The sequence below is a fragment of the Sus scrofa genome, chromosome 6 (assembly GCF_054392235.1).
Source record: "Sus scrofa isolate SSC_HxYL_T2T_F1_AM1 chromosome 6, Sscrofa_HxYL_maternal_Yorkshire_Landrace_v2.0, whole genome shotgun sequence".
Taxonomy (NCBI): Eukaryota; Metazoa; Chordata; class Mammalia; order Artiodactyla; family Suidae; genus Sus; species Sus scrofa.
The window spans coordinates 113,930,002-113,952,232 of NC_139388.1; the positions used below are offsets into that span (position 1 = coordinate 113,930,002).

At 44.0% G+C, this 22,231-nt stretch overlaps 2 protein-coding genes across 11 annotated transcripts in view; one reads left to right on the forward strand and one right to left on the reverse strand.

Annotated features, from left to right (window-relative positions):
• LOC102159243 (uncharacterized) overlaps positions 1-22,231 on the forward strand; it is a 360,278-nt gene that overhangs the window by 108,646 nt on the left and 229,401 nt on the right. Inside the window, exon 4 of one of the 9 annotated variants that reach the window (XR_014807780.1) lies at positions 8,152-11,361. The exons of the other annotated variants lie outside the window; for them this stretch is intronic. The gene's annotated coding sequence lies outside the window, so the exon portion shown is untranslated. Of the gene's footprint in view, positions 1-8,151; positions 11,362-22,231 lie in introns of those variants that run through there. 9 annotated transcript variants of the gene reach the window in all.
• LOC146402772 (uncharacterized) lies at positions 1,534-20,702 on the reverse strand. Of its 2 annotated transcripts, none has more exons than XM_084964406.1 (3): positions 20,605-20,702; positions 15,692-15,873; positions 1,534-8,880 (listed from the first exon to the last, which is right to left on the reverse strand). In XM_084964406.1, exons 2-3 carry the CDS (start codon positions 15,767-15,769, stop codon positions 8,233-8,235), a joined length of 726 nt encoding a protein of 241 aa, XP_084820532.1. In that variant the 5' UTR covers positions 15,770-15,873; positions 20,605-20,702; the 3' UTR covers positions 1,534-8,232. The 2 variants fall into 2 exon arrangements, with proteins under 2 accessions (XP_084820532.1, XP_084820531.1); XM_084964405.1 differs by having other exon boundaries at positions 3,303-8,880; positions 15,683-15,873.

The window sequence follows — 22,231 nt, forward strand, 5'->3', positions numbered from 1 at the left end:
TTTTTTTTGTCTTTTTGCTATTTCTTGGGCCGCTCCCGCGGCATATGGAGGTTCCCAGGCTAGGGGTCGAATCGGAGCTGTAGCCACTGGCCTACGCCAGAGCCACAGCAAAGTGGGATCCGAGCCACGTCTGCAACCTACACCACAGCTCACGGCAACGCCGGATCGTTAACCCACTGAGCAAGGGCAGGGATCGAACCCGCAACCTCATGGTTCTTAGTCGGATTCGTTAACCACTGTGCCATGACGGGAACTCCTGTATACGTTTCTGCTGCACCACAATGGGGAATGCCATGAACACATTTTTTTTTTTTTTTTTTTTGAAGAGAGATGAGACTGAAAGAAAATGATTTACTCCAAAATTCATTAAGTGAATCCATACTTAACTATGTAGTGCCTTTTGACAGCTCTTCTACTGTTTATTTCTTCATTTGTTCATACATCTGTTCATTCATTCATTGAGTATCTACCCATTGCTATCTGGGCATTAGAAGCATCTCTAGACCCACTGGTTTTTAATAGCAGCCACAACAACAACAACAAAACAGTAGCATATTTGTTGAGTTCTTATTATGTGCCGTATACGGCACTAATTGTTTTAGATGCGTTATAGCAATTTACCTAAATAACACCATATTACAGGTGGGAAAACACCATTATCTCATAGAGATTAATAAATGTGACTCAAGGTCACATAGTTGGGGCAAGGCAGAGCTGCTGTCTGACTCCAGAACTCTTACCTTCTGCCAGGACACTCACCTAGATAGGACCAGCTCATGGCCTGAAATAAGCCTGAGACCCTTTGACGCTGACCCGCCTAGGCCTTGGCCATCAGCCTCAGCAGCGGCTCACTTCTCCAACACCTCAAAGGTCTAGGGCAAGGGTGTACCTCCAGGCCTTAGTTTCTGCTGTCTTGCTGCCTGCTCTGGGTTATGGGGCCATTAGACTCTATATTCCAGGGCTGATTCTGTACTCAAAAGTATTTGCTGGTTTGACTGTCTTTGTGAAAATTTCCAGATGAGGTTCATTCATTTTCTGAGGTCCACTTTTTTTTGGTTTGTTTTTAATCCCGTGAAATGATACTGACTCCTGCACACTTAACACACTTAACATCTGAAGTTGGAAACCATCAGGATCCTGAAAAAACATAGGGCTGCTCACTGTCAAGATAATTTCCAGTTTGTATTAAAATTCTGTTTCCTTAGTTCACTGAGTCTGGAGACAATGATGAAATCATGTATCAAGGTGATGGGTCATCACCGAATATTGAACCTATGGTCAATTTTCCATATTCTGAGCTAGATTTCACCATTCTTTTCTCTCCTTCTCAGGGTTAATGAAAAATTTCTGCCCTTTCATTTCTTCCTTAAAATCTTAAAAAAAAAAGATAAAGAGTCACAAGTGAGTGGCTTATCCCCAGCGAATGCTTAAGAGTAGGCCTAGTTAGGGAAGGCACGTTGCTTTGGTGAGGGAGAGTCTTTGAGAGGACTGAATCTATTTCTGGTAAATCATGAATGAAATACCCAGTGACTGTTGATGGAGTGAATGAATTTATTCAGGAAAGCAGAGAAAAGCCTAAGTTTAAATTTGGAATCGAAAGAATTAAACATTTAGGATGGCTTAGTCTATTCAGACTGCTGTGATAAAATACCATAGAATGGGTGGCTTATAAACAACAGACATTTATTTCTCACAGTTTGAGAGACTGAAGAGTCTAAGACGAAGGTGCTGACAGTCTGTAGCAAAGAGAATTGAGCAGGTTGGAAAGAAACTCTGCAGCCCCTAAAGAGAGAGACTTGATCTCAGCTTATTTAGTTTCCATAAGGTCCAGCTATGCTTTTACCACTACCTCTGTTACTATCATTGTGTTATTATCAGTTAACCATTATTACATAATTACTATGTTCCAAGCCCTAGGCTAATCTCTTGATGTGCATTTGGTAGTCTCAATAGCCTTATGATCCGGGCACTCTTATTATCTCCATTTCATATGTGAAGAAACTGAGGCTCTGAGGTGGTTGGTGAATTACTTCAGAATACCAGTTAGTAAATGACATAAGAACCTGAGGCAGGCTGAACTCTTTGCAAATGAGTCCTATCCTATTACTCTGTATCCTTAAAATGTCCTTGTAATAAACTAGCTTTGTTGGGTGCCTGTTCCTTAAAACCAACAGATACCTTAGGTAGCTGGTTAATGCAGCTCAGACTGGAAGCAGCAGGATAAAGTAATTCTCCAGCTTTCTATTATTATATAAAACTGCAGGCGTTTAAAATAAAATCATAACAAAATAAGCCATCTCTTGAAAATGTTTAAACATCCATGTAAGTGTTTTGGCTTCAATAGTCATTTCTTGAGTTGGGTGACTAAAAGGAGATGTCTCTGCTCTGTAAGCATCTGAGCTCTGGCCAGAGAAGCAGGAGCAGGGTGGGGCTGGTGCAGAGTTAATACGAAGAGTGCACAAATACACATGCATTCCAAGTGCTGTCTATAAATTCAGTAAATCTTTTGTGCACACATGGACCATGTGTTCTAAATGCGTGCAGGGGTAGTTAATATCAACAAAAGAAAGATTCATGCAGAGTATTTACTGGATTCATACTAGCTTTTTGTCATGTATTTTCTATGTCAACAGACAATCTGGGATTATATATCTCCTCTTTTTATGAAATTTAAAGTAGATCCTCCTAATCAAAGGTTGAGAATCACTGTTGGAAATATACCAAAAGAGTAAGTGAGTGTTTATAACAAGGAAGGCAGATAAGCAGCTGTCACTCACACATCCTGTATGTACAGCAGGCAGCTCTTACTGATAAGGACATTCTTTGTGGATGGTCCCAAACTAGCCTCAAATCCTTATTAGAGTGACCACTGCAACCTTCTGGAGTTAGCCTGTGAGATGTTGCCATCTTTTGTTTAGAAAATGAAGATGTCAGGTTTGGTAACTATCCTTTTATATTTCCTAGGGTTCAGAAAGAGCTCTGTGATCAAGAAGCTAGTTTGACAACGTGTCTTGCTTCTTTGGCTATATGTCAACGCTCTTGAGTTGTCAAATCTGGGACTTTATTCATTTTAGCTTGTCAAGTGGGTAAAACAAAGCCTACTTCCTTACACAGCATTAATAAACTAACATTGTTGAGCTTCAGTAGAGAGCGTGTAGTTGAGGAGTAAATGTTATGGCATAATTGAATTTATAAGTCTTTGAACTCCCAAAGCAACAGAAATCCAGCCCCTCACTCCCTTCAATTTTCAGATTATTAGTTGTACCCCATTTAAAAATAGCACAGACTGTAGCAAGATGGTGTGGAAGTTCTCTGGAGCTTTAATCACAAATGACCTCATCTTCAAATGGTCAGTGGTGATAAACAAGAAGAAGGGATTTCCAATGGGGCAGAGCATTAATAAGGTAAGATTTTAAAATTAATTTTTCAAGTTAATTAAAATGTCCAAAAGCACAATAAAACTGCAGAAAATCTGGCAAGGGAATGGCAGCAGGCCTGATTAATGCAAGTCAACTGTCTTCTGAGGGTAATAGTAATAATGATGAGATTATGGATATGGAAGAACCTGCTAAAGAGAAATGTGATGTATGTGGAATACAAACTGCGTCCCAGATACTATTTTATGGTGCACAATGGATCTTATTAAGGAGGAATAGCTGCAAGAATTACCACCGAATTGCTCAATAAAAGTATTGTGTAATTAACATGCTGTAGCAGCTGGAGCAATGCCTCCCATTGATATTCCATCTTCTCCATTCATTTCCAGTTTGCTAAGGGGGTGTGAGTTCTAACTAAGACTGTGTATTTATCCAGTCACTCAGTGTATGTTCGTTGAGCAGGGACCTATGCTAGGAGATATGAGGGGCATAAGAATGCGTAAGGCACTGCTTCTGCCCTCAGGGGGCTTATGGTCAAATACGGGAGTTAAAATATGAATGCAGTGAGCTCTATGACAACACAGATGGTCTTGAAATCTTCCATGAGAGGTCAAAAGAGGGGGAAATTGTTTTTGGCAAAAGGAATTTAATGAAGACCCTGGAGAATCTATGGCACTTGAGAAGGGCTTTGATTTTGATGTTGGCAAAGATAATAATAATTAATTTTTGACTTGTAAGTTCTTACGTGTTAAAAAAGCTAAATGGCATAATGACGCTATGTACCATTAGTTAAAGTAAATAATGGGGAGAGCTAAACTTATGGGAGGTGTTTTGTGAAAACAGAAAGGAGAGAACCATTGTTGTCCGTAGCATTGTGGAGACAAAAGTAATACAACCCGAATGAAGAAGAGGGAGAGGTCAAAGATGACCACAAACATTAGAGTCTGGGTTACTCGGAGGATGGCTGGATAAATGCCAACCCTCTGGTGGATGACAGAGCATTGGGAAAATAATGATGATCTGTTGGTACAAAGGCAGTGTACCTGAAGAGGTGCTGCTTCACCATCCAGCTGAGGTCCCACTCAGTATGAGGCTGAACTTGAGTTGATGTGTCTTATGCCCTATGATAATATAGCATTTACACATGGTCAGAATATGCTTGTGAGAGAAGACATACTGACATGGAATAAGATGTTCCTTGAGTGTATGTAGAAGAAGACAATTGACATCACTCACTTAGGCATCAGTGCATTTCAGGATCACTTAGAACAACAACTGAGCTTTCCTGCCTCCAAGGTAGAGTCAGAGTTGAAGTTCAGTGCTGAGGCCCTGGAATAGTTTTAGGCCCAACGTCATAGATACAGCTGAACTGTAGCTCCGATTTTATAACGTGATCTTCAGTTCTCCTTTTTATTTTCTTTTAGCACCAAAGAATGCATTCCAGCCTTCCCTTTTCATTGGGTTCCTATTATTTCTGGCTATACTTTCTCCATCCAGCTGCCTTTGCTTCTGGCATCAGAGCTGATGGGCATGGAAAGTGTTGGAAGTGTGGAGGCCAGTTCGTTTGCCCAGAGTATGATGAACTTGACCACTGAAATGGAGATGAAGGATTGCCAAGAAATTCGAGCTGGGGTAGATTATAGTCTGAAGGCTTAAGTTCCACACTAGGCTTGTAAATTTAGCTCATTTTCAATTCCTCTGCCTCCTTTAGCCCCTTGTAACAATTTTACCAGTAACATAAAGTTTCTGACTTGTTACTTCTCAGGTCTGTCTTGACCTCTTGTAGTTTTGAGTCACAGTCTTAGTTTGGGCCCCTGCCTTATTTAACAAGGACTAGTACAACCTTCTACCTGGCGTTCTAAACTCAATCTTCTCTTCCAAGCTCTCCTGTGCACTGCACTGAGTCGGCCCTTAGTATCTGTGGGTTTTGCATCCATGAATTCACCAAATGCAGATGAAACATATTCAGAAAAAAAAAATTCCAAAAAGCAGAACTTGAATTTGCTATGCACTGGCAACTACTTTCATAGTATCAGGTATCATAAGTAATCCAGAGATGATTTAAAGTACACAGGAGGATGTACATAGGTTATATGCAAACACCACATCATTTTATATAAGGGACTTGAGCATCGTGGATTTTTGGTATCTGCGGGATTCCTGGAACCAATCCCCTGTGGCTACCTTAGGGCAACTGTGTGTTATTTCCATTTTGAAAAATTTCCAGAGTCTGTAGGGCTCCCATTTGCTCCTGGAATCATATTAACATCCTAATCCTGGACTTTAAGGCCCCTCCTGGTTATTGTCCTCCTCTGGCTTCCTTGTCACCTGCCACAGCCCCCTCCATTTTCATTCCTGTTGGTGAACAGCCTTATGGTGCCTCACACTTACTTAAGACCACAGCAGAGCAGTCACAGGGACCACTCCTTCCTCCTAAATTGTCATTTCTCTTCCTCTTTCCCACATATGCCTTGGGTTTCTTTTCTTTCAGAGGTCTTTCTGGTTAGGACCAGGCAAGCCGTTTCTTAGCATTTATCCTCATCAGCTTTGATGCAAGTGCACTGAAGGGAGGTTTCCATATATTTCCTCCTTAGCAGGCTTGACCCATTCTTACCCCTTTGCGGACAGTTGGTTGAGAGGGTCCTCTCTCACAGCCTTCCTGCTTATTCTTCCCTCCCACTTTCAGCTCTGCTCTTTTGCTATGTGAAAGAATTACTACACAGTTAAGCTTAGCCTCCTACTAAACAGAATGTAAAAACTTCTTAGAGAAGACCAAAGTACTTTCCAAATGGTACTTGGATTAAAAAAAGGTTCTAGGAGTTCCCATTGTGGTGCAGCAGAAATGAATCCGACTAGGAACCATGAGGACGCAGGTTCGATCTCTGGCCTCCCTCAGTGGGTTAAGGATCTGGCATTGCTGTGAGCTGTGGTATAGGTTGCAGATGTGGCTCGGATCTGGCGTTGTTGTGGCTGTGGCATAGGCTGGGGGCTACAGCTCCGATTGGATCCCTAGTCTGGGAACCTCCATATGCTGTGGGTGCGGCCCTAAAAAGACAAAAGACAAAATAAATAAATAAATAAATAAAAATAAAAAAGGTTCATTTTCACCTAAGTATGGGAAAATCCTGGGTTAGACAGAGTTTAGTAAATTTCTTTCTGGAGGACTATTTTGGTATTTCCGTAATCAACAGTGCTGAATACCCCCAAGTGTTTCTTACTCTCTGCCTGCCAGTGAAAACCTCAGGTCTCAGAAGTGCTCGGTACCCAGGAGACACAGGTCACTGTCTTTGGGGGAGGAGGACAGAGGAAGTGCCTCCTTCCTGAAGCCATGTTCCTGCCAGCAAAAGGGCAACCTTTCTAGAAAGGGAAATGGGATCTCAATCTTTCTACTGTTCTCCCCAGGACAGAAATTACAGGCTAATGGTGACAACAGAACTCAACAGTCTTACTTTACTTAGGACACTTAAGAGGAAGTTCTCTCTTACTCTCCGTAGAACATTTGAAAAAGCAAACCTGACTTCTCAAAGATGAGGGGTTTTCACAGGGCAAATGTAAGCTTCTCCTGTTTTCTTCCCTTGTTGTTGATCTGTAAGCCCCATGTCACAGCTGCCCCAACCCCCAGCACTGACACCACCCTTCTTGCTGAGTGCACAGGAGCCTCATCCTACTGATGGCTCAACTTGCACTCCCTTCCCACCTGGAGGAGAGAGATGGGGGCACTTGCCTCCTGCTCTTCACTCTTTGAGCAGAAGATTGTGCTTCTGGAAGAGGCTGGTCCCTCCACGACCCCACTTCTCCTGGGCTCCAGTCTCATCAGCCTCCAGGGACACGCTCTCCCCATCCCACTGCTGCTATTCTGTCTCCACTCCTCCTAGGCTTTCCCTTCCTGCTGCCCACAGCTCCACATGTAGTCCCCTGACAGTTGTTAGAGCCCCTTGAACCATCAGAGCTGGGTCCTATTTCTTGCTGGACCCGCTGGTACAATGCATTTTCAGGAAGGGTACAGAAGTCCTTGCTGTCCCTCAGCAGTCAGTTTACTCTTGTTACCTACTTCCCAGAAGGACAGGGAATATGGCCAGGTCTCAGGCACACAGGCAGTCTCCCAGGGTCCTCCAGAACCATGGGCTTTGGCATGCTGTGCTTACTGACCTTTTGTGACCACAGAATTCTGTTTTGGTGGGGGCAGCTCAAGGGACTGGTATTCCACAGAAGCTGCTTTGCAAAGCCCTAGACCGGGACATTCGAGGGTGTGAGGCACATCCGGGGTTTTGCTGACTGTTGGTATTTAGGGGGCTGATGGGGGCCATGCAGGAGCCATCTTTGCAGTTTAGAGAAACCCTTAAGAAGCCTCAGTACAAACTGCTCTTGACTCCTGTTTTCTCCAGCAATGTCCAAGCCAACCTTGGCTTGACTGAGGGAGGATGTACCATAGCTTTTGGAAAATATAGCAGTCAAGGAAGAGGACAGTAAAGGAGTCGAAGGTCTGGGGGTTCTTCCCTCCTCCCTGGAGGTAGGATGCCGACTCAGAGGAGCCCCAGTGAAGAGTGGCTGGGCTGGTGACTCTGACCTGCTGCTTCACAGGGATGAAACTTCCTGCCCAGAAGCGAGGGGACGCCAGTGGGTCCCAGAGATAGATACGGAGACGCCAGGGCCTCTTTTCCCCAAATAGCCAGCTCAGCATGGTTTTGGTTCATGCTGGGTATGGGAGGTATGCTGGGGAGAGAAATGCCTTGGAAAAGAGGTCTTGTCATCACTGAATTTCTATTTCCTTCAGGAATAGAAAAGGCAAGAACTCAGTTTACTCCTTCAAGAAACCCAAGGTCTGAGTGTAATGGTCAGAGGCCAGGTGGTCTCCTCAAGACATGACATCAGGGGTGAAGCAGGTGTCCACGGGGCCAGTAGCCTTGCGGAGAAAGCAGGAGAATGCAGTGGAGTCCCATGTACTCAGCCGGAGCCCTTGTGACCTGTGGCTGGCGGTGCCTCTCCCTGATTTTTTGGAGAGCTGACCACCTTGGTACTCTCGTGGATTCTCTGTGAAGCTCTGTTTCTGTGACTCAGTGTCCACCCAGAGGACACACAGACCCGGTGACCCCTCATAATGCTCACGGTTCTCCCTGGTTTTCACCCAGCCTTGTGACACCCCTGGTGCCTCGTCCTTCTCTTCTCTCCTGGAGTCACAGCGTGGAGGAGCTTGCTTTGTCTCGATTCTTCCTGCAAATAGAGGACCTGCTTTGGGCAGAGATGCGTGAGTTACTGGGAATAGATTTGTAGTGTCATATGGCCTCTTCTGGAAAACTCCCCAGGCTGACCGGGCAAGCAGCCCTCTATGTCCTCTAGGACCTGATGGGCATCCTGCCTCTGCCAGCAGGGATGGCTGCTTTCTGTGTGAGTGGTGCCCCCTGGAGTCGTGCAGCATGGCCGCCTTGCAACTTGTGCCCTCCACGGAGCTGATGTTCCTTCTGTGGTGGACGAGGCTTCCTTGGTCTTGGCTTGACATCATGCCCTGTGGGAGGGGATCACAAGATCCTCTGTCAGGCTATACTCTTTTCTCCCCAGCTCTTGACGGGATTTGGTAATCCAAAAAGCAGACAGTGACCTCTTGCACAACCAGTTCTGCTCTCTAGCCCAATCCTGGGCCAGAAGAAATCTGGGGCAAGACCTGACCTCCCAAAATATGTCTAATTATCTTTCAGAACCAGGGGCTGAACCTTTGTTTTGAAGCTGTTCCTGACCTCTCGCTAGGGTGACCAACTTGTTCTCGGGTGGCCAGGATTCCCCCCACCTCTTTTGTTTGGTTTGTTTTTAGCACTGGCAATCCTACCTCCTAGAAAATCCCTCAGTCTCGGGCACATCAGGATGGTGGGTCACCCTCCCTCACACCTCTCTCGCACCTGGGCACACATGACACTGTGTATTCACTGTGTCTTCTCTGTTATTCTGTGGGCTCTGGGAGAGAGGGGTTCTGTCTAGTTCGGCTTTACCTGCCCTCATGCCCTGTACTGGTAGGTCTCCCATAAGTATTTAATGAGCGCAGATCACTGCTCAAGGCTTCGATGCTGGATGAACAGCTTTGCTCCCAATTTTGGTCTCAAGAACTGACAAGGCATACGCTGCTACCCAAGAATTTGTGCTGTGGGTCCCTCAATATTCCACAATCTCTGATGGGCCCCTGCTTTGTGCCTGATAAGGAAAACTGGGAAACCAAAACTTCTAAACGATTATGGGGGCCTCAGAGTCTAGAATTGCTACTGGTAGCAGATAAATGCTTATTATGTAAATAAAATGAAAAATGAGTGTTTGGTAAATATTTATTGTAGACAACCAGAGAACACAAAGAACAGGCAATGACCCACAGTCCATTATTGGAAAAATCTGCTGCTATTTAATGACTCTCCTTCACAAAACAAAAAATAAATCATAATTGTGTAGCTTATTTTCTTCTAATATAAAGTGAACATTTTGTCATATGTCATAGTCCATTCAGGTTGCTATAACAAAAATACCACAGATTCTGTGGCTTCAACAAAAATTTATTTCTTGTAGTTCTGAAGGCTGGGGAGTCCAAGATCAAGGTGATAACAGATTTGGTGTCCATAGATCCGCTTTCTGGTCTCCAGATGACTGTTCTCTTTCTGTGTCTTCACATGGCAGAAGGGGCAAGAATGCTTTCTGGAGTCTCTTTTAGAAGGACGCTAATCCCATCATGTGACTCTACCTTCATGACCCAGTCGCCTCCAGATACTATCAAAATGGGGATTAGGTTTCAGTATATTCATTTTAGTGGGCACATGAACATTCTGTCTATAGCACCTTGACAGTAGTATTCTTCTACATAATTAAAAAAAGATTTTAAAATTTGCTATAGAAAACAAAAGAGGAGTCATCAGTTTTTGTGTTCTTAGAGTGCTGAGCAATTTAACCATAAAACGTAACATTAAAATATACTGGTTTCATTTTATTATTTTATTTTTTTGGCCACACCCATGACACATGGTAGTTCCTAGGCCCCGGTGGGGGGGCGTGGATCGAATCTGTGGCAACCTGTGCCACAGCCATGGGAATGCTGGATCCTTAACCCACCACGCCACAGTGGGAACTCCAAATATATGCTGATTTTTTTTAAAAAAACAAGGCTATTCCAAAAGGGAGGGAAGAAATCCCATTCCCAGTACGTAATCATTGTTAACATTTTGGTGCCTGTCTTTTCCAGAGTTTTCCTGTGCATATATATACAAGCTCATGTGCACACAAACATATATACTAGCAAGGCTGAACATCTCTTTATATACTTAATGGCCATTGAATTGTTAATTTCTGAAGTGTTCATGCAATTTGCATTTTTTTTCTAGTTGGGTTTCAATTCTTCATGTGGATTTATACAATCATTTCAGCATATTAGGACTATTAAACATTTTATTCTACAGTTTTAGCAATATCTCCCTTAGAGTTTAATTTCTTTTAGCCATTTTTTTTTTGCTCTTCAGAACTTTAAATTTTAATGGGGTCTAATGTACCAATATTATCTTTTTAGTTTCTGCCTTTGGCTTAATGTAAGAAAGGCCTCAGCCACCTCTAAACTGTTAAAATAAAAAAATCTATGGTTAAGTATAGATTCCCTTTTTATATTTTAATTTTTAATCCATCTGGACTTCATTTGGCATAAGGAATTATGCAGTAAGAATCCAAATTTACTTTTCCCCCCAGAAGGCTAGCTAATCGTTCCAACATCTTTTTCCCTTTAATAAGAAATGCCAGCTCAAGCAATTATATGTAGAGTTCTCATTGTTGTTATTCTCCAAAATATTCTATGATTGCAGTTTTCATTTTTTTCCTTTGACCAGTGAAATTTAGAATGGTCTAATCCCTCTGGAGTGGGGTTCATTTGTTATTTCTATGATATTAGCCTATTTATATATGGTCTTCTGCTGTGGTCAGTGAATATGGTCCAAATACGTTGACATTTATTAAAGGTTTCTCTGTGATGTAATATGGCTCAACTTTTGTAACTATCCCCCTTTGCAAATGTTGACCACAGGACACAATCACTCTGTGGACCTCTGTCTCTCCTCTCTCTGCCATGTGTGTCATTTCTATCACTGTTAAATATGTGTTTATGCTTTTTCTAAAGAGAGTTGAAGTTTGGAACTTGATTTGTTGAAAAGGAGAACATTCTGACTTTTAGGTTAAATAGTTGCTTAATTTACTAGAGAGTTCTTCCCCATCTGCTTTTATTGAGATGTAACTGAAGTACAGCACTGAGTATGTGTAAGGTATATAGCATAATGATGTGACATACATAAATACTGCAAAGTGATTACCACAAGTTTAGGTAACATCCATCACCTCACACAGTTCCAAAGATTTTTTTTTCTTGTGATGAGATCTACTCTCTTAGCAACTTTCAAATCTACCACACAACAGTGTTAACTCTAGCTACCATGATTGTTTTGCTAGGGGGTTCTTACAAGGTGTTGTGCTCAAATTTTCAGGTAATAATAAGATGCTACTTTGCTTTAAAAAAAAATAGTTATCCTTTTCCTTTGAATCATGACGAGTTGTTTTAGATCTAGCTCTTTGGTACAGTTGAGTTTAGTGTCTTGATTCAGTGTGAGATTTTTTTCCCATTTCCCATGCTTTATGTACTGTTGTTATCTGGTTGTGTTTGTTCTGACTCACTTGGCATTGGTGGTGGATGGCGTTACCTGTTCTCAGTTATTCATCCAGCCCCCAACTTGGCCATCCTTCCTAATGGGCACAGTATATTCTCCTTCCTGTCCCCTTAACTTTGGGCTCTGCTGGGTCACAGCTTGCTTTGACCAATGCCGTGTGGATGGAAGGCATAGAGACCAGTTTTGAGTGGAGACTTTAAGAAGCACCTTAAGCATGGCTTGTCCCTTGGGCTTCTGTTTCCTTGTATAAGAAGCCCCAGATAGTGGCTGCCTCTTTATCTTGGGACATAGACTGAGAAGAGACAAGGAGTCCCAACAAGCCCAGCTGAGCTCAGCAGAGCTGCGGCCGACCCAGAGGCCTGTGTGCAAGAAATACGTGTTTGTTGCAGTAAGCCAGATTTTTGGGTTGTGCCTTTTACTGCATTTCCCTTCCCTTTTCCCATCCATTCTTTAAATCTATTTTCTTCCTCCCTTTCCATCCATTCATCACTAAAAAGCCATTACTAAGCCAGAATGAAGTAGGCACCACAAAAGGGGATCAGGGCTTTTGCGCAAGGTTGCGGAGGTGGGGGGGCGCCGCGTTGGTTAAGCGACTGGCCATGTATGAGGGATTGAGAAATGTGTTGGAGATAATGGGAGTCGAGTATCTTACTATTGGAAAAAGAGAAAACATAGATGGAAACAGAGACAGCTAGAATTAGCGATGCCAGATTTAGCAAATAAAAATTCAGGATACATACCACTTGGGACATATTTATACTAAATTTTTTTTCACCTGACATTTAAATTTAACTGGGTATCGTGTATTTCATCTGTCAACTCTAACTAGAGTAAGTCCTGTAGCAGTGGCATGTGACAAGATGACATATTTTCCATCTGGACTTCATGGCAAAGCTCAAACTCCAGATCAAACTTCAGCAGGCAGTGGTTGGTTACGAGACAATAAACCAAGGTGTTCCTTTAAGTTGACTGATTCTACTTTTGCCATTTTTTTTTTTTCCTCCAGAGGAAATCTTACCAGGGAGCACAGAACAATAATAATAATGCTGATAACAAGAAGTAAAGAGAGAAAAAGTAGAGCTTCTCTAGATAAAGAGAGTGGAATTCAAGAGTTCCCTTGGAGGCCGTCTTTAATTGAGTTCCCTGAAACAGACTCTGGGATGCAGAGTTGCATACAGCAAGTTTCTTGGGGAGGGCTCCTGAGAGATACCTCTGCAAAGAAGTGGGGGACAGGCAGTGGGGAGGCTGACCCTCCAAGACATTTGCAACTGGGGCCTCAGCTGATTCTTCAGGGAGATCTGGAGAGAAATTTGGGTGAAGTGAAGCTCTTCAGAACTGTCCCAAATTGAAGCAAGGGCTAAGGCTTTATATTCCTATATCAGCTAGTCATTGACTAAGGGGTGTTGGCAGCAGCAGGAGGGGAACCTTGGCAAGGTGGTTCCCAGTGGAATGTTGTATCACACTCTCCTGGACCACCTGGTCCATGTGGCACTGCTGATTGCACCTGCATAGTAATACCTTAAAAAGGTATACGGTACAATAATTTGTGTTTTACTTTGGAAGGATATGCCCCAGTCTGCTTGACCTCTAAAAACTTTTCACTGCTGCAGTGGGTTCCCAAATCATCTTAAGGGCATATCTTCCACCTTTGAAACGTATGTCTCGTATACCAAGATACTCCAAAGTGCTTGCCACTTTCTACAAATCTAGTTGATTAACATGTTAGTGATATTGTGGACCAGTGTGACACCCTGGGAAATCCCCAGAATGTCCAAGTCCCTTTGGACTATATTACGACCAAGGCCCTGGGGAGTTGAGTTAATAAGGCGCTGGGGGAAGGCGACTGTGTGCTACCATCCATCCCTTGCGAATATGAATTGCTTCTGATCCTTCTTTCTGGGAGGGATGGAAAAGAAAAGTTAGCCAGCTTAATAGCTATGGCTGTGCTAAAAATGGCGTTAAAGATACCACATTTGCCATAGTCGCTGCAATTGAGACTGCTGCTTGGCTAAGTCTGTGGTAATCTGTGTACTGAAGCAGCCCCATAACTGGCCTATGAGAGCCGACTGTTACATTCTCAGGAACCTTGTGAGCTGGTTTTTATGCCTGTGGGGGGAGTATTATACCATGGAAACTGGCAAAGGCTACAAAGCAAGCCTCTCTCTACCCCTGGAGAGTCAGTTGTTAAACATTTACCAGCATACCACAGGTGGGAGTCCATTGTCATCCACTGGGACCAGTATAGTTTTTTAGAGGTTAGAGTGGTAGGCAAATCAATTGGGAATAACATGGCAATCACCATTCCTATATTGTTTACATTTTTGATGATGACACTAATTTTTTTTTGCCATTCTCCTTGGGGTATGGTATTGCTTTATATTTACTATCCTGGGTGGGGGGCAGTGGGGACATTTCAGAGGCTTCCACTTGGCTTTCCCCACTGCAATAGCTCTTATCCCAAAGATCAGGAACCTGATGGAAGAATTCTGTCATTCATCATGTGTGCTGATTCCAGTGATATAGTTGGGTAAGGGGAAATGATCACGGGCTGGATCAATGGACTCAGTGGACCCATACTGAGCTGGACCTGGGTCATGACTGGATTCCACATTCCTCAGTTATAATGGAGGGCAGAGTGGTGCTTTGGTTCCTGGGGAATCAAAGTCAACTCAGACCCTGGGACCCACAGTCCTTGTAAGTTCCCATTCTCCCATTGGATGGTTACCTGAGTAAATGGCTGAGGTCACTTTGGGGAAGCACTGGGAGAATCATTACTGAATACACTTGCTGTGGTATCCCAGTGTCTTTTTTCATGGGGATCTGACTTCTCTTTCAGTTGTTCTGGAAATGAGAACTGGCTCAGGTCCAGAAGCCTGGCAAGCAATCATGACTTTTTATTTGGGCAGCTGCCTGCAGACTCTTGATCATCCATTCTTGATTTCTTTTAGTTGGAAAATCTGTGCAGTACCTTGCTGGCTGCTCACCAGTCTTGCCCCTAGGAACATCATGTTCTATTTACCATCTCCATAGCTCTTTGAGTTTCCCTAGCTGCTACTCTGACCTTGATTTCGTTGTGATAATTGTGCTCACCTTGCTTCAGATGCTGAAGTGCTGCCACTAGTCCTCTATTATTTGAAAATTCATGTTGCTTTCAATGAGCTTAGTTCTGGAGTGGTGTTTCCTCTTCTCAGCCTTGGCCACAAAGAACCACCACTAAGCTTCCCAACCATGCTGGTGCTCTCTCATGAGTGCATTCATTCCCTCTTTGGAAAAAGGATGTCCTCTGGGTCCTCCTGTGGTAGTAGGGTTTCCAGACTTACCTAGTAAATCCCCTCTTGCATACCCACTCCTCTGAGCCTTAGATCCCTTTGCCATATCAGTTTGGATGTTTCTAATTCACTGCACTATTCACGTGGATCACAATATTTTCTAAGCTTTTAAGAGCCATCCTAGTAGTGTGGCATTAGACTAGGTTTATGGTAATGGGAGAGTGCTCCATGCTGTTAAACTCTCCTTTATCTAGCCTTAAGTTCCAAGGCCCCCTCCTCCTTGCCTTCTTTATCCAGTCTTACCTTTATCAAGCCTTAAGTTCCAGGCTCCCACCTCCCACCTCCCAGTGTTCATTCCCACACTTACCTTCCTCACTCCTTCCAGCACCACATTGGCCAGATGTTGCAGCTCCTTTGGTGGATAGTTCATATTTTTCATTAGTTGACCCAGCATACCCAAGTAGGGGGTGCTAAGATTTAATTATATTATCTTTCTGGTTCTCAGGAGGGGCAGTGGGAGCAAGCATTATCTTTTAAGGAAGGGTGTCAGCCAGGGTCCTATCAGGAGGCAGAAAACAAATAAGAAACTTGAACAGAGGAATTTAATATAAATAATTGTTAATTAGTAAATGATATCTAACTGAAAAAAGGAATAGAACTCCAAGAATATAGAAATAGCACAGGCGGAAAATCGCTAGTGGTGCTGGGGCTGGGGGATCATGTATAAGAAAGGGACTAAGAACTTAGGGAGAAGAGACATCTCTGTCCTCTTCCCACAAGGCTCAGATCCAGACCACCTTGGAGAGGGCATGGCTGCTATGGGAACATACATATGCTAGTGGTGAAGAAACGTACTAGAAGGCACAGCTGGCGCTGGTCTGCAAGAAGCAGCCCACTGAGATAGGGAGAAGATTGCTGGAGGTTGTAAGGAGGAGGCTGGAGCTGGTCCATGAGAGCTGGTGAAGTACCATCAGGCCTCCTCAATTCTGATCTGTTGGCAGTCAGGCCAAAAAAAAAAAAAAAAGGCACAGTGGAACTAGTAAGAGAAGCCTCTTCCTGTGTCTGTGGCCTTGAGTGGCGCTAAGGTGTCCTCTATTGATAAAGATATTACACCATTTGAAAAGGAATAAATGATTATAGGAGCTAGCTCCAGGGTCACAAAGCATGACTGCTGTTCCTTGAAAGGCCAGCTTAAATGTTGGCCCTTGGCTGGCATCTGGGAACTTGTATTTGGGAGTGTTCCCACCATTCCCGGAACTGAGAAGAATGCTCACTCAGCCTACAATGGACAAACAGTATGGTTTATGCTGAATGCTTAGCTACCTTCTGGGAATCTGGAATTTGGATATGTGTCAGGCGGAAGCTGTATACATGATCAGCCCCCAGTAAAAACTCTGGATGCTGAGGTTCTGATGAGCTTCCCAGGTTGGCCACATTTCACGTGTGCTATCATACTGGTGCATTCTGTGTGACTCTTCTGGGAGAGGAACCTGGAATCTAGTACTTGGTTTCCCTTGGACCTCACTTCATGTGCCTTTTCCCTTTGCTGATTTTGTCTTTATCCTTGTGCTGTAATAAACCATAACCATAAGTGTAATGGTATGCTGAGTCCTTTGAGTCCTCCTAGTAAATCACCGAACTTGGGGGTGGCCTTGAGGAGCCCTTAGAACAAGTTGGGGGGCATTTTGGCTATACCTATGGCATATAGAAGTTCCTGGACCAGGGATCAAACCCATGCCACAAGGGAACTTTGGGGGCATTATTGCTAACAAAATGGAGTGGGCCTCTTTTAGAAGCACCGAGGGCTTAGGGGAATCTGAGAGCTGAAAATTCTCAACTGCATCACTCAAATGTGCCCATTTCAAGTCTCAGGATCTGGCCCTTTACCTGTTAGGCCCCTGATCTCAGCAGAGGAAACTTTCCAGCAGGAGAATTTAACTTTCTCTGAAGCTCTGCTACTCTTGGGATTCAGTTATGAGCCTGATCATTCTCTCTTCCTGTTCACTGGCTGCAAGAGATCAACATTTCCTTGAGTGTTGCTTAGAAGGCCCTTGGGTTTCTACCGTTTTGCTTGAATTGTTGAATGATCATCTTGAGCTTGTCATAATCTTTCTCCAATAAATCAAAGGCTCTCAGCAACAGCTACTCAATAGTTTGTCTTTAACATATCTTTCATACTTCTCACGGGCCAGAGATATTGCATCAGTCAGTGCATCGTGAAAGGAAAATCAAAACGGAGTCGATATTGCTAAGAGAGCTCTTTATGGTGGAGCTGGGCGGCCACCGAGGAGCTGTGAGACTTATGCACATCTCAGCCCACGTGGAATGCGAACTACATTTGACCACATCTTGTCTTAACATAGGCATCCAGGATATCTGCCCATTGTTTCAGAAACTCAAGATACTTCAAGAACACATACCCTAAAATGACTCATGACAGTCTGTTCCTTATGGACAGGTATTTTCTTTCCTGTGTCAGCATCTGTCCTAATTCTTGAACAGCCTGTGTGTGGTTCTTGCCCTTATAAGCCCCCAACTCTCTTCTCTAGAACACTCTTTGGATTTTACCTGAATCTGTATCTCTTGAATTATAATTCCTTTTTTTTTTCTTCTTATGATGCACCTGCAGCATAAGGAAGTTCCTAGACTAGGGGTTGAGTTGGAGCTACAGCTGCAGGCCTACGCCACAGCCGCACCAGATTTGAGCCACATCTGTGACCTACCCTGCATCTTGCGGCAGTGTGGGATCCTTAACCCACTGAGTGAGGCCAAGAATTGAACCCTAGTTGGGTTCTTAACCCACTGAGTCACAATGGGAACTCCCTGAGTTATAATTCTTAAGACCCCAAATAGTGCTCTGGGTTCTTTGCAGCCTGGATACTGGTTATGGTTTGACAACATCCACTCCCCATAGTGATGTTAATTGCACCACTGCAGGATCCCAGGGCCTGTTGCTTCTCTTTGCACCACTAAGGTGGAGTACTCATTCTCATCCCCATAGTTAATCCAGTTCTTCTATCTCCAACATCTCTATCACTTACTGCTATGATGACTATGGTTTAATTATACATGTATAATGCTTTTTGAAGGAGCTTATTATGTGACTGCACATAAAGCTGCTCTTGTATTTCTGACACCATCCTGCAGGTTGGCAGCAGCAGAATTGCTGTTATCTCCATTCTTTTTTTTTTGGCTTCCCTGCAGCATGTAGAGCTCCTGGGCCAGGGATCAGATCTAAACTACAGTATAGACTTAAGACACAGCTGCAGCAAATGCTGGATCCTTAACCCACTGTGCATGCTGGGGGGAATCTAACCCATGTCCCAGTGCTCCCAAGATGCTGCCGATCCTGTTGTGCTGCAGTGGGAGCTCTTCTCCATTCTTAAATGGAGGAAATGAAGCCTCTGAGCCTAGGTCATACTCTACTAAATGGAAGAGTCAGAAAGGAAACCCAAATTTTTCTGACTCCAAATCCTTTTTTTTCTACTACATTCTCCAAAGAACTGGATGTTTCTGCTCCTGTAGTAGGTGAGGAATTTGCATGGTTTGCAGTTTCTTTTCTTTTTGTTTTTGCATTTTAGGGCCGCACCCACAGCATATAAATTTTCCAGGCTAGGGGTTGGATCAGAGATGCGGCTGCTGGCCCACAGCACAGCAACGCCCAGATCTGAGCTGCACTTGCAACCCACAGTGCAGCTCGAGGCAACACCAGATCCTTAACCCACTGAGTGAGTCCAGGAATGGAACCTGCATCTTCATGGATGCTAGACAGGTTCATTACAACTGAGCCACAGGGAACTCCGGTTTGCATTTTCTTATTCAAATATTTACAATCACTCTAGCATTGATATGACTGTGGCCATATCCATAGATACTTTTGACCTAAAAGAATCAAGGGTATTTGAGAGTGCTGTTTGTCAACCTTTGATGTGCCAGTAAGTCCCTTGAGGATCCTAAATGTTAAAACGCACATTCTGATTCAGGGAGTATGTAATTCTGACAAACTGATGTCCTGGTTCACTACCACGTAGAGAGCAAATTGATTTTTGGTGGGTTTTGAGGGATTCAGGTAGGAAGAATGTAGAAATATGTATCTTCATTTTCAACTTTTTGATTTGGTAAAATGGAAAATATTTCTTCATGTCAATTCAACCCATAAACTCTCTTGCTTAAAAAAAAGTAACAAAAATAAAGCTGCAGAAGTTATTAGAATTTAACCGGCCATAAGATAAAAACAAGGATTTCTAACAGCACTACTTAGGGATTTGATTGGTGAAGCTTGTGAATAATAGGTCAGAGAGATGCCTGTCCTACACCAGAATGCCCTTCCACTTTTGCAAGGACAAGTCAAAAGACACAGCTCAATTTTGACCGATCCATGGAGCCTGGAGTAAATGATCCTGGGGGATCATTGCTGTGCCGGATGATGTTTACAAGACTCCACCACAAATGATTAAAAGTGTCCAAGTAGACTTCAGGGAACTCTCCGGCTGACTGTCATAAACTTTAGAAATCTCTCAAAATGACACACTGCCGAACAGTTGTTCCCCTAGATCTCCAACTACTTTCTAGTTGTGTTGCTAAGCTCTGCTGTGGTGCAGCCGAGAACATGTCTGCTCTCAGTCCTGTCCTTCCTCCTTGCAAGTGCCCAGCCCTGTGGCCAGCATTCAGCTCCTGCCCCCACTGGCCCTAAGCGTTCCTCAGGCTGCAGGGTCAGGACAAGGGGCTGGGGACTAGAGCATGGCATGGCTACCCAGAGGTCATTCTGGGGTCAGAAACTGGAGTAAAGGTCATAAACACTAAGGTGATGGGTGATGATCTTGGATACAGAGATTGGTTTCTTAACAATCCTGGGACATTTGTGGTTTTAGCTCAAACTCCACAAAGCCTCCCTCTAGCATTTTTCATAAGAGGAAAAGAAAAACCCAAAGGCAATTCAATTCAACCCTTTCCTCCAACTCTTTGTACCAAACCACACAGCCAGCCTCTTGTGGAGCCCTTTTTTGGCTGCCTTGGTGCTCACATGACAATGTATTTCCACTCAAAATTTTGGGAGTTTCACTTCCTTCTCCTCTCTCTCTCTCTCTTTCTTTTTTTTTCCTTTTTAGAACAAATTTCAATGGCACCACAGGCTTTGGGCTAGAGCTATTTTTCCCTATTTGAAATGGACTTTTCCCTTCAAGAAGCAAGGCTCCAAGGCTGACAAGCCAATGTATTTATTTATTTGTCTACCCATCCATCCATTTATTTATTTATTTGTTGTATAAGGTAATAGCTTATGGTACTTACCCAGAGCCAGCTGTTTGCAGGATGCCGAGAGCAGGTGGTCTGGGAGGCCTCTGATGAATTGCAAAAGACACTCACCAGCTGCCGACACTGTGTGTAATGAGCAAACCTGCAAAAATCTTTATTTTCAATTGGATTGTACCTTTAAGTAAGCAAGGGAGACAGCCAGTATAACTACAGACCATGACCAACAACCCACATAAACAGTGTGCAAACACAAGTGATTAATGTACCAGTATTTCAAAACATCTAAAGCTAATGAGTCAGATTTACTAGGGTGCACAAAAGAGGGGGAGAGAGGGTGGGGGAGGAGGGAACAACTTAATGGGCCTTAATGGCCTTGAGCTGAAGCCCAAGAATTCTCCTGCCTTCCATCCACGGTGCCATTGAGCTGGTAATCAAACACCCTGTTGGCCCAGGAAGGCCATTTTCTTTCTGGCCGTTTGGGAGGGGGGTGGGGCGTTCCAGTTTTAGGATAGAATCAGGGGAGAGAGCCGGTGACCACTGCACCCTCCAGTGATCTCTGATGATATGCGGGGATAATGGGTTACAAAGACAGACATTAATAAGGTAAGATAAGAGGGGGGAGGTTTATTAATTTTTCAAGTAAGTTAGCATGCCCCAGGGCATGGTAAAAGTGTAAAGAATCTGGTGAGCGATGAGGGGCTGGGCTGATTAATGCAAGTCAGCTGTCCTCTGAGGGCCATAGCAATAATGATGAGATTATGGAAGAACCTATTGAAGACAAATGAGATGCATGTGGAATAAAAACGAAGTGTCCTACTTCCTCTTTTGGAGTGCGTGGTGGATTTTGATGAAGGAAGGACAGAGGTACAAACTACAGCCAGAGGCCAGGGCAGGGAGCCGGCTTATTCTGCTTCAGTGCTTCCAGCCCAGGGACTTCAGGCATTGTGGGTCTGCCTGGGAGAAGGCTTGAAAGGGGAGCACATCCCAGGAACCCTTTCTGCACAGGCGGAGGGAGCAGGTGCCTCTACACTGTCCCTGTGGCCTGTTGCCCGGTCTGCATTTACTGCTTGCACAGCCCTCTCCTTCCACGCTACCATGTCCTCCAGGCTGTGCCAGGAGCTGGGCTTCCTCCGTGGGTCAGACTGTCCCCAACCTACTTCTGCTGCTGACCATTGAGTTTGGAGCTGGAGAAAAGGGAATTAGAATTGTTTTCTTTTCCTTTTTGAAATCGCTCACTAGATTTTATACTCACTTTCTCTGCACTTGTTATCTTGTGTAGTCTCTCCTCAGATGCTGCCTTGGGATGCCTCTCGGTCTGGACCTTTCAGTTGAGGCAAAAGGAGGGCAGGCAGCAGCCTCACTCAGCCCCTGCCTTCTACACCAGCGGGTAGAGGATTGATGGTGGTCACCCTTGACCTTTGAGGCATGGAATTATTTGGGGAGTTTGCTCTAAAGGCCTCTGCAGGTCCTAGCCTCCAGAGTTCAGACCAGGTCCCAGGAATCTGCCTCTTTAACAAGCCCTTCACAAGTGGTTCTCTGCTAGGGGTCCTCAGATGATGGTTTGATAAGTACTCTGAAAGGTTATGAGATTGACTAAAGGTTGCCTCCGATAGGCTCTTCCGGATGTCAAAGTGCCTAACATGTCACTGTGAATGTTTTGTTT

What these genes read in the sequence shown, in the direction of transcription:
- LOC146402772 (XM_084964405.1), bottom strand. Translation starts at nt 15,769, where the DNA reads ATGCTGGGTCAACTAATGAAAAATATGAACTATCCACCAAAGGAGCTG. An exon ending in TGCTGGAAGGAGTGAGGAAG is followed by an intron (nt 8,881 to 15,682) that starts GTAAGTGTGGGA and finishes CCCCTCCCACAG; the next exon opens with GGCATGATGTCAAGCCAAGA.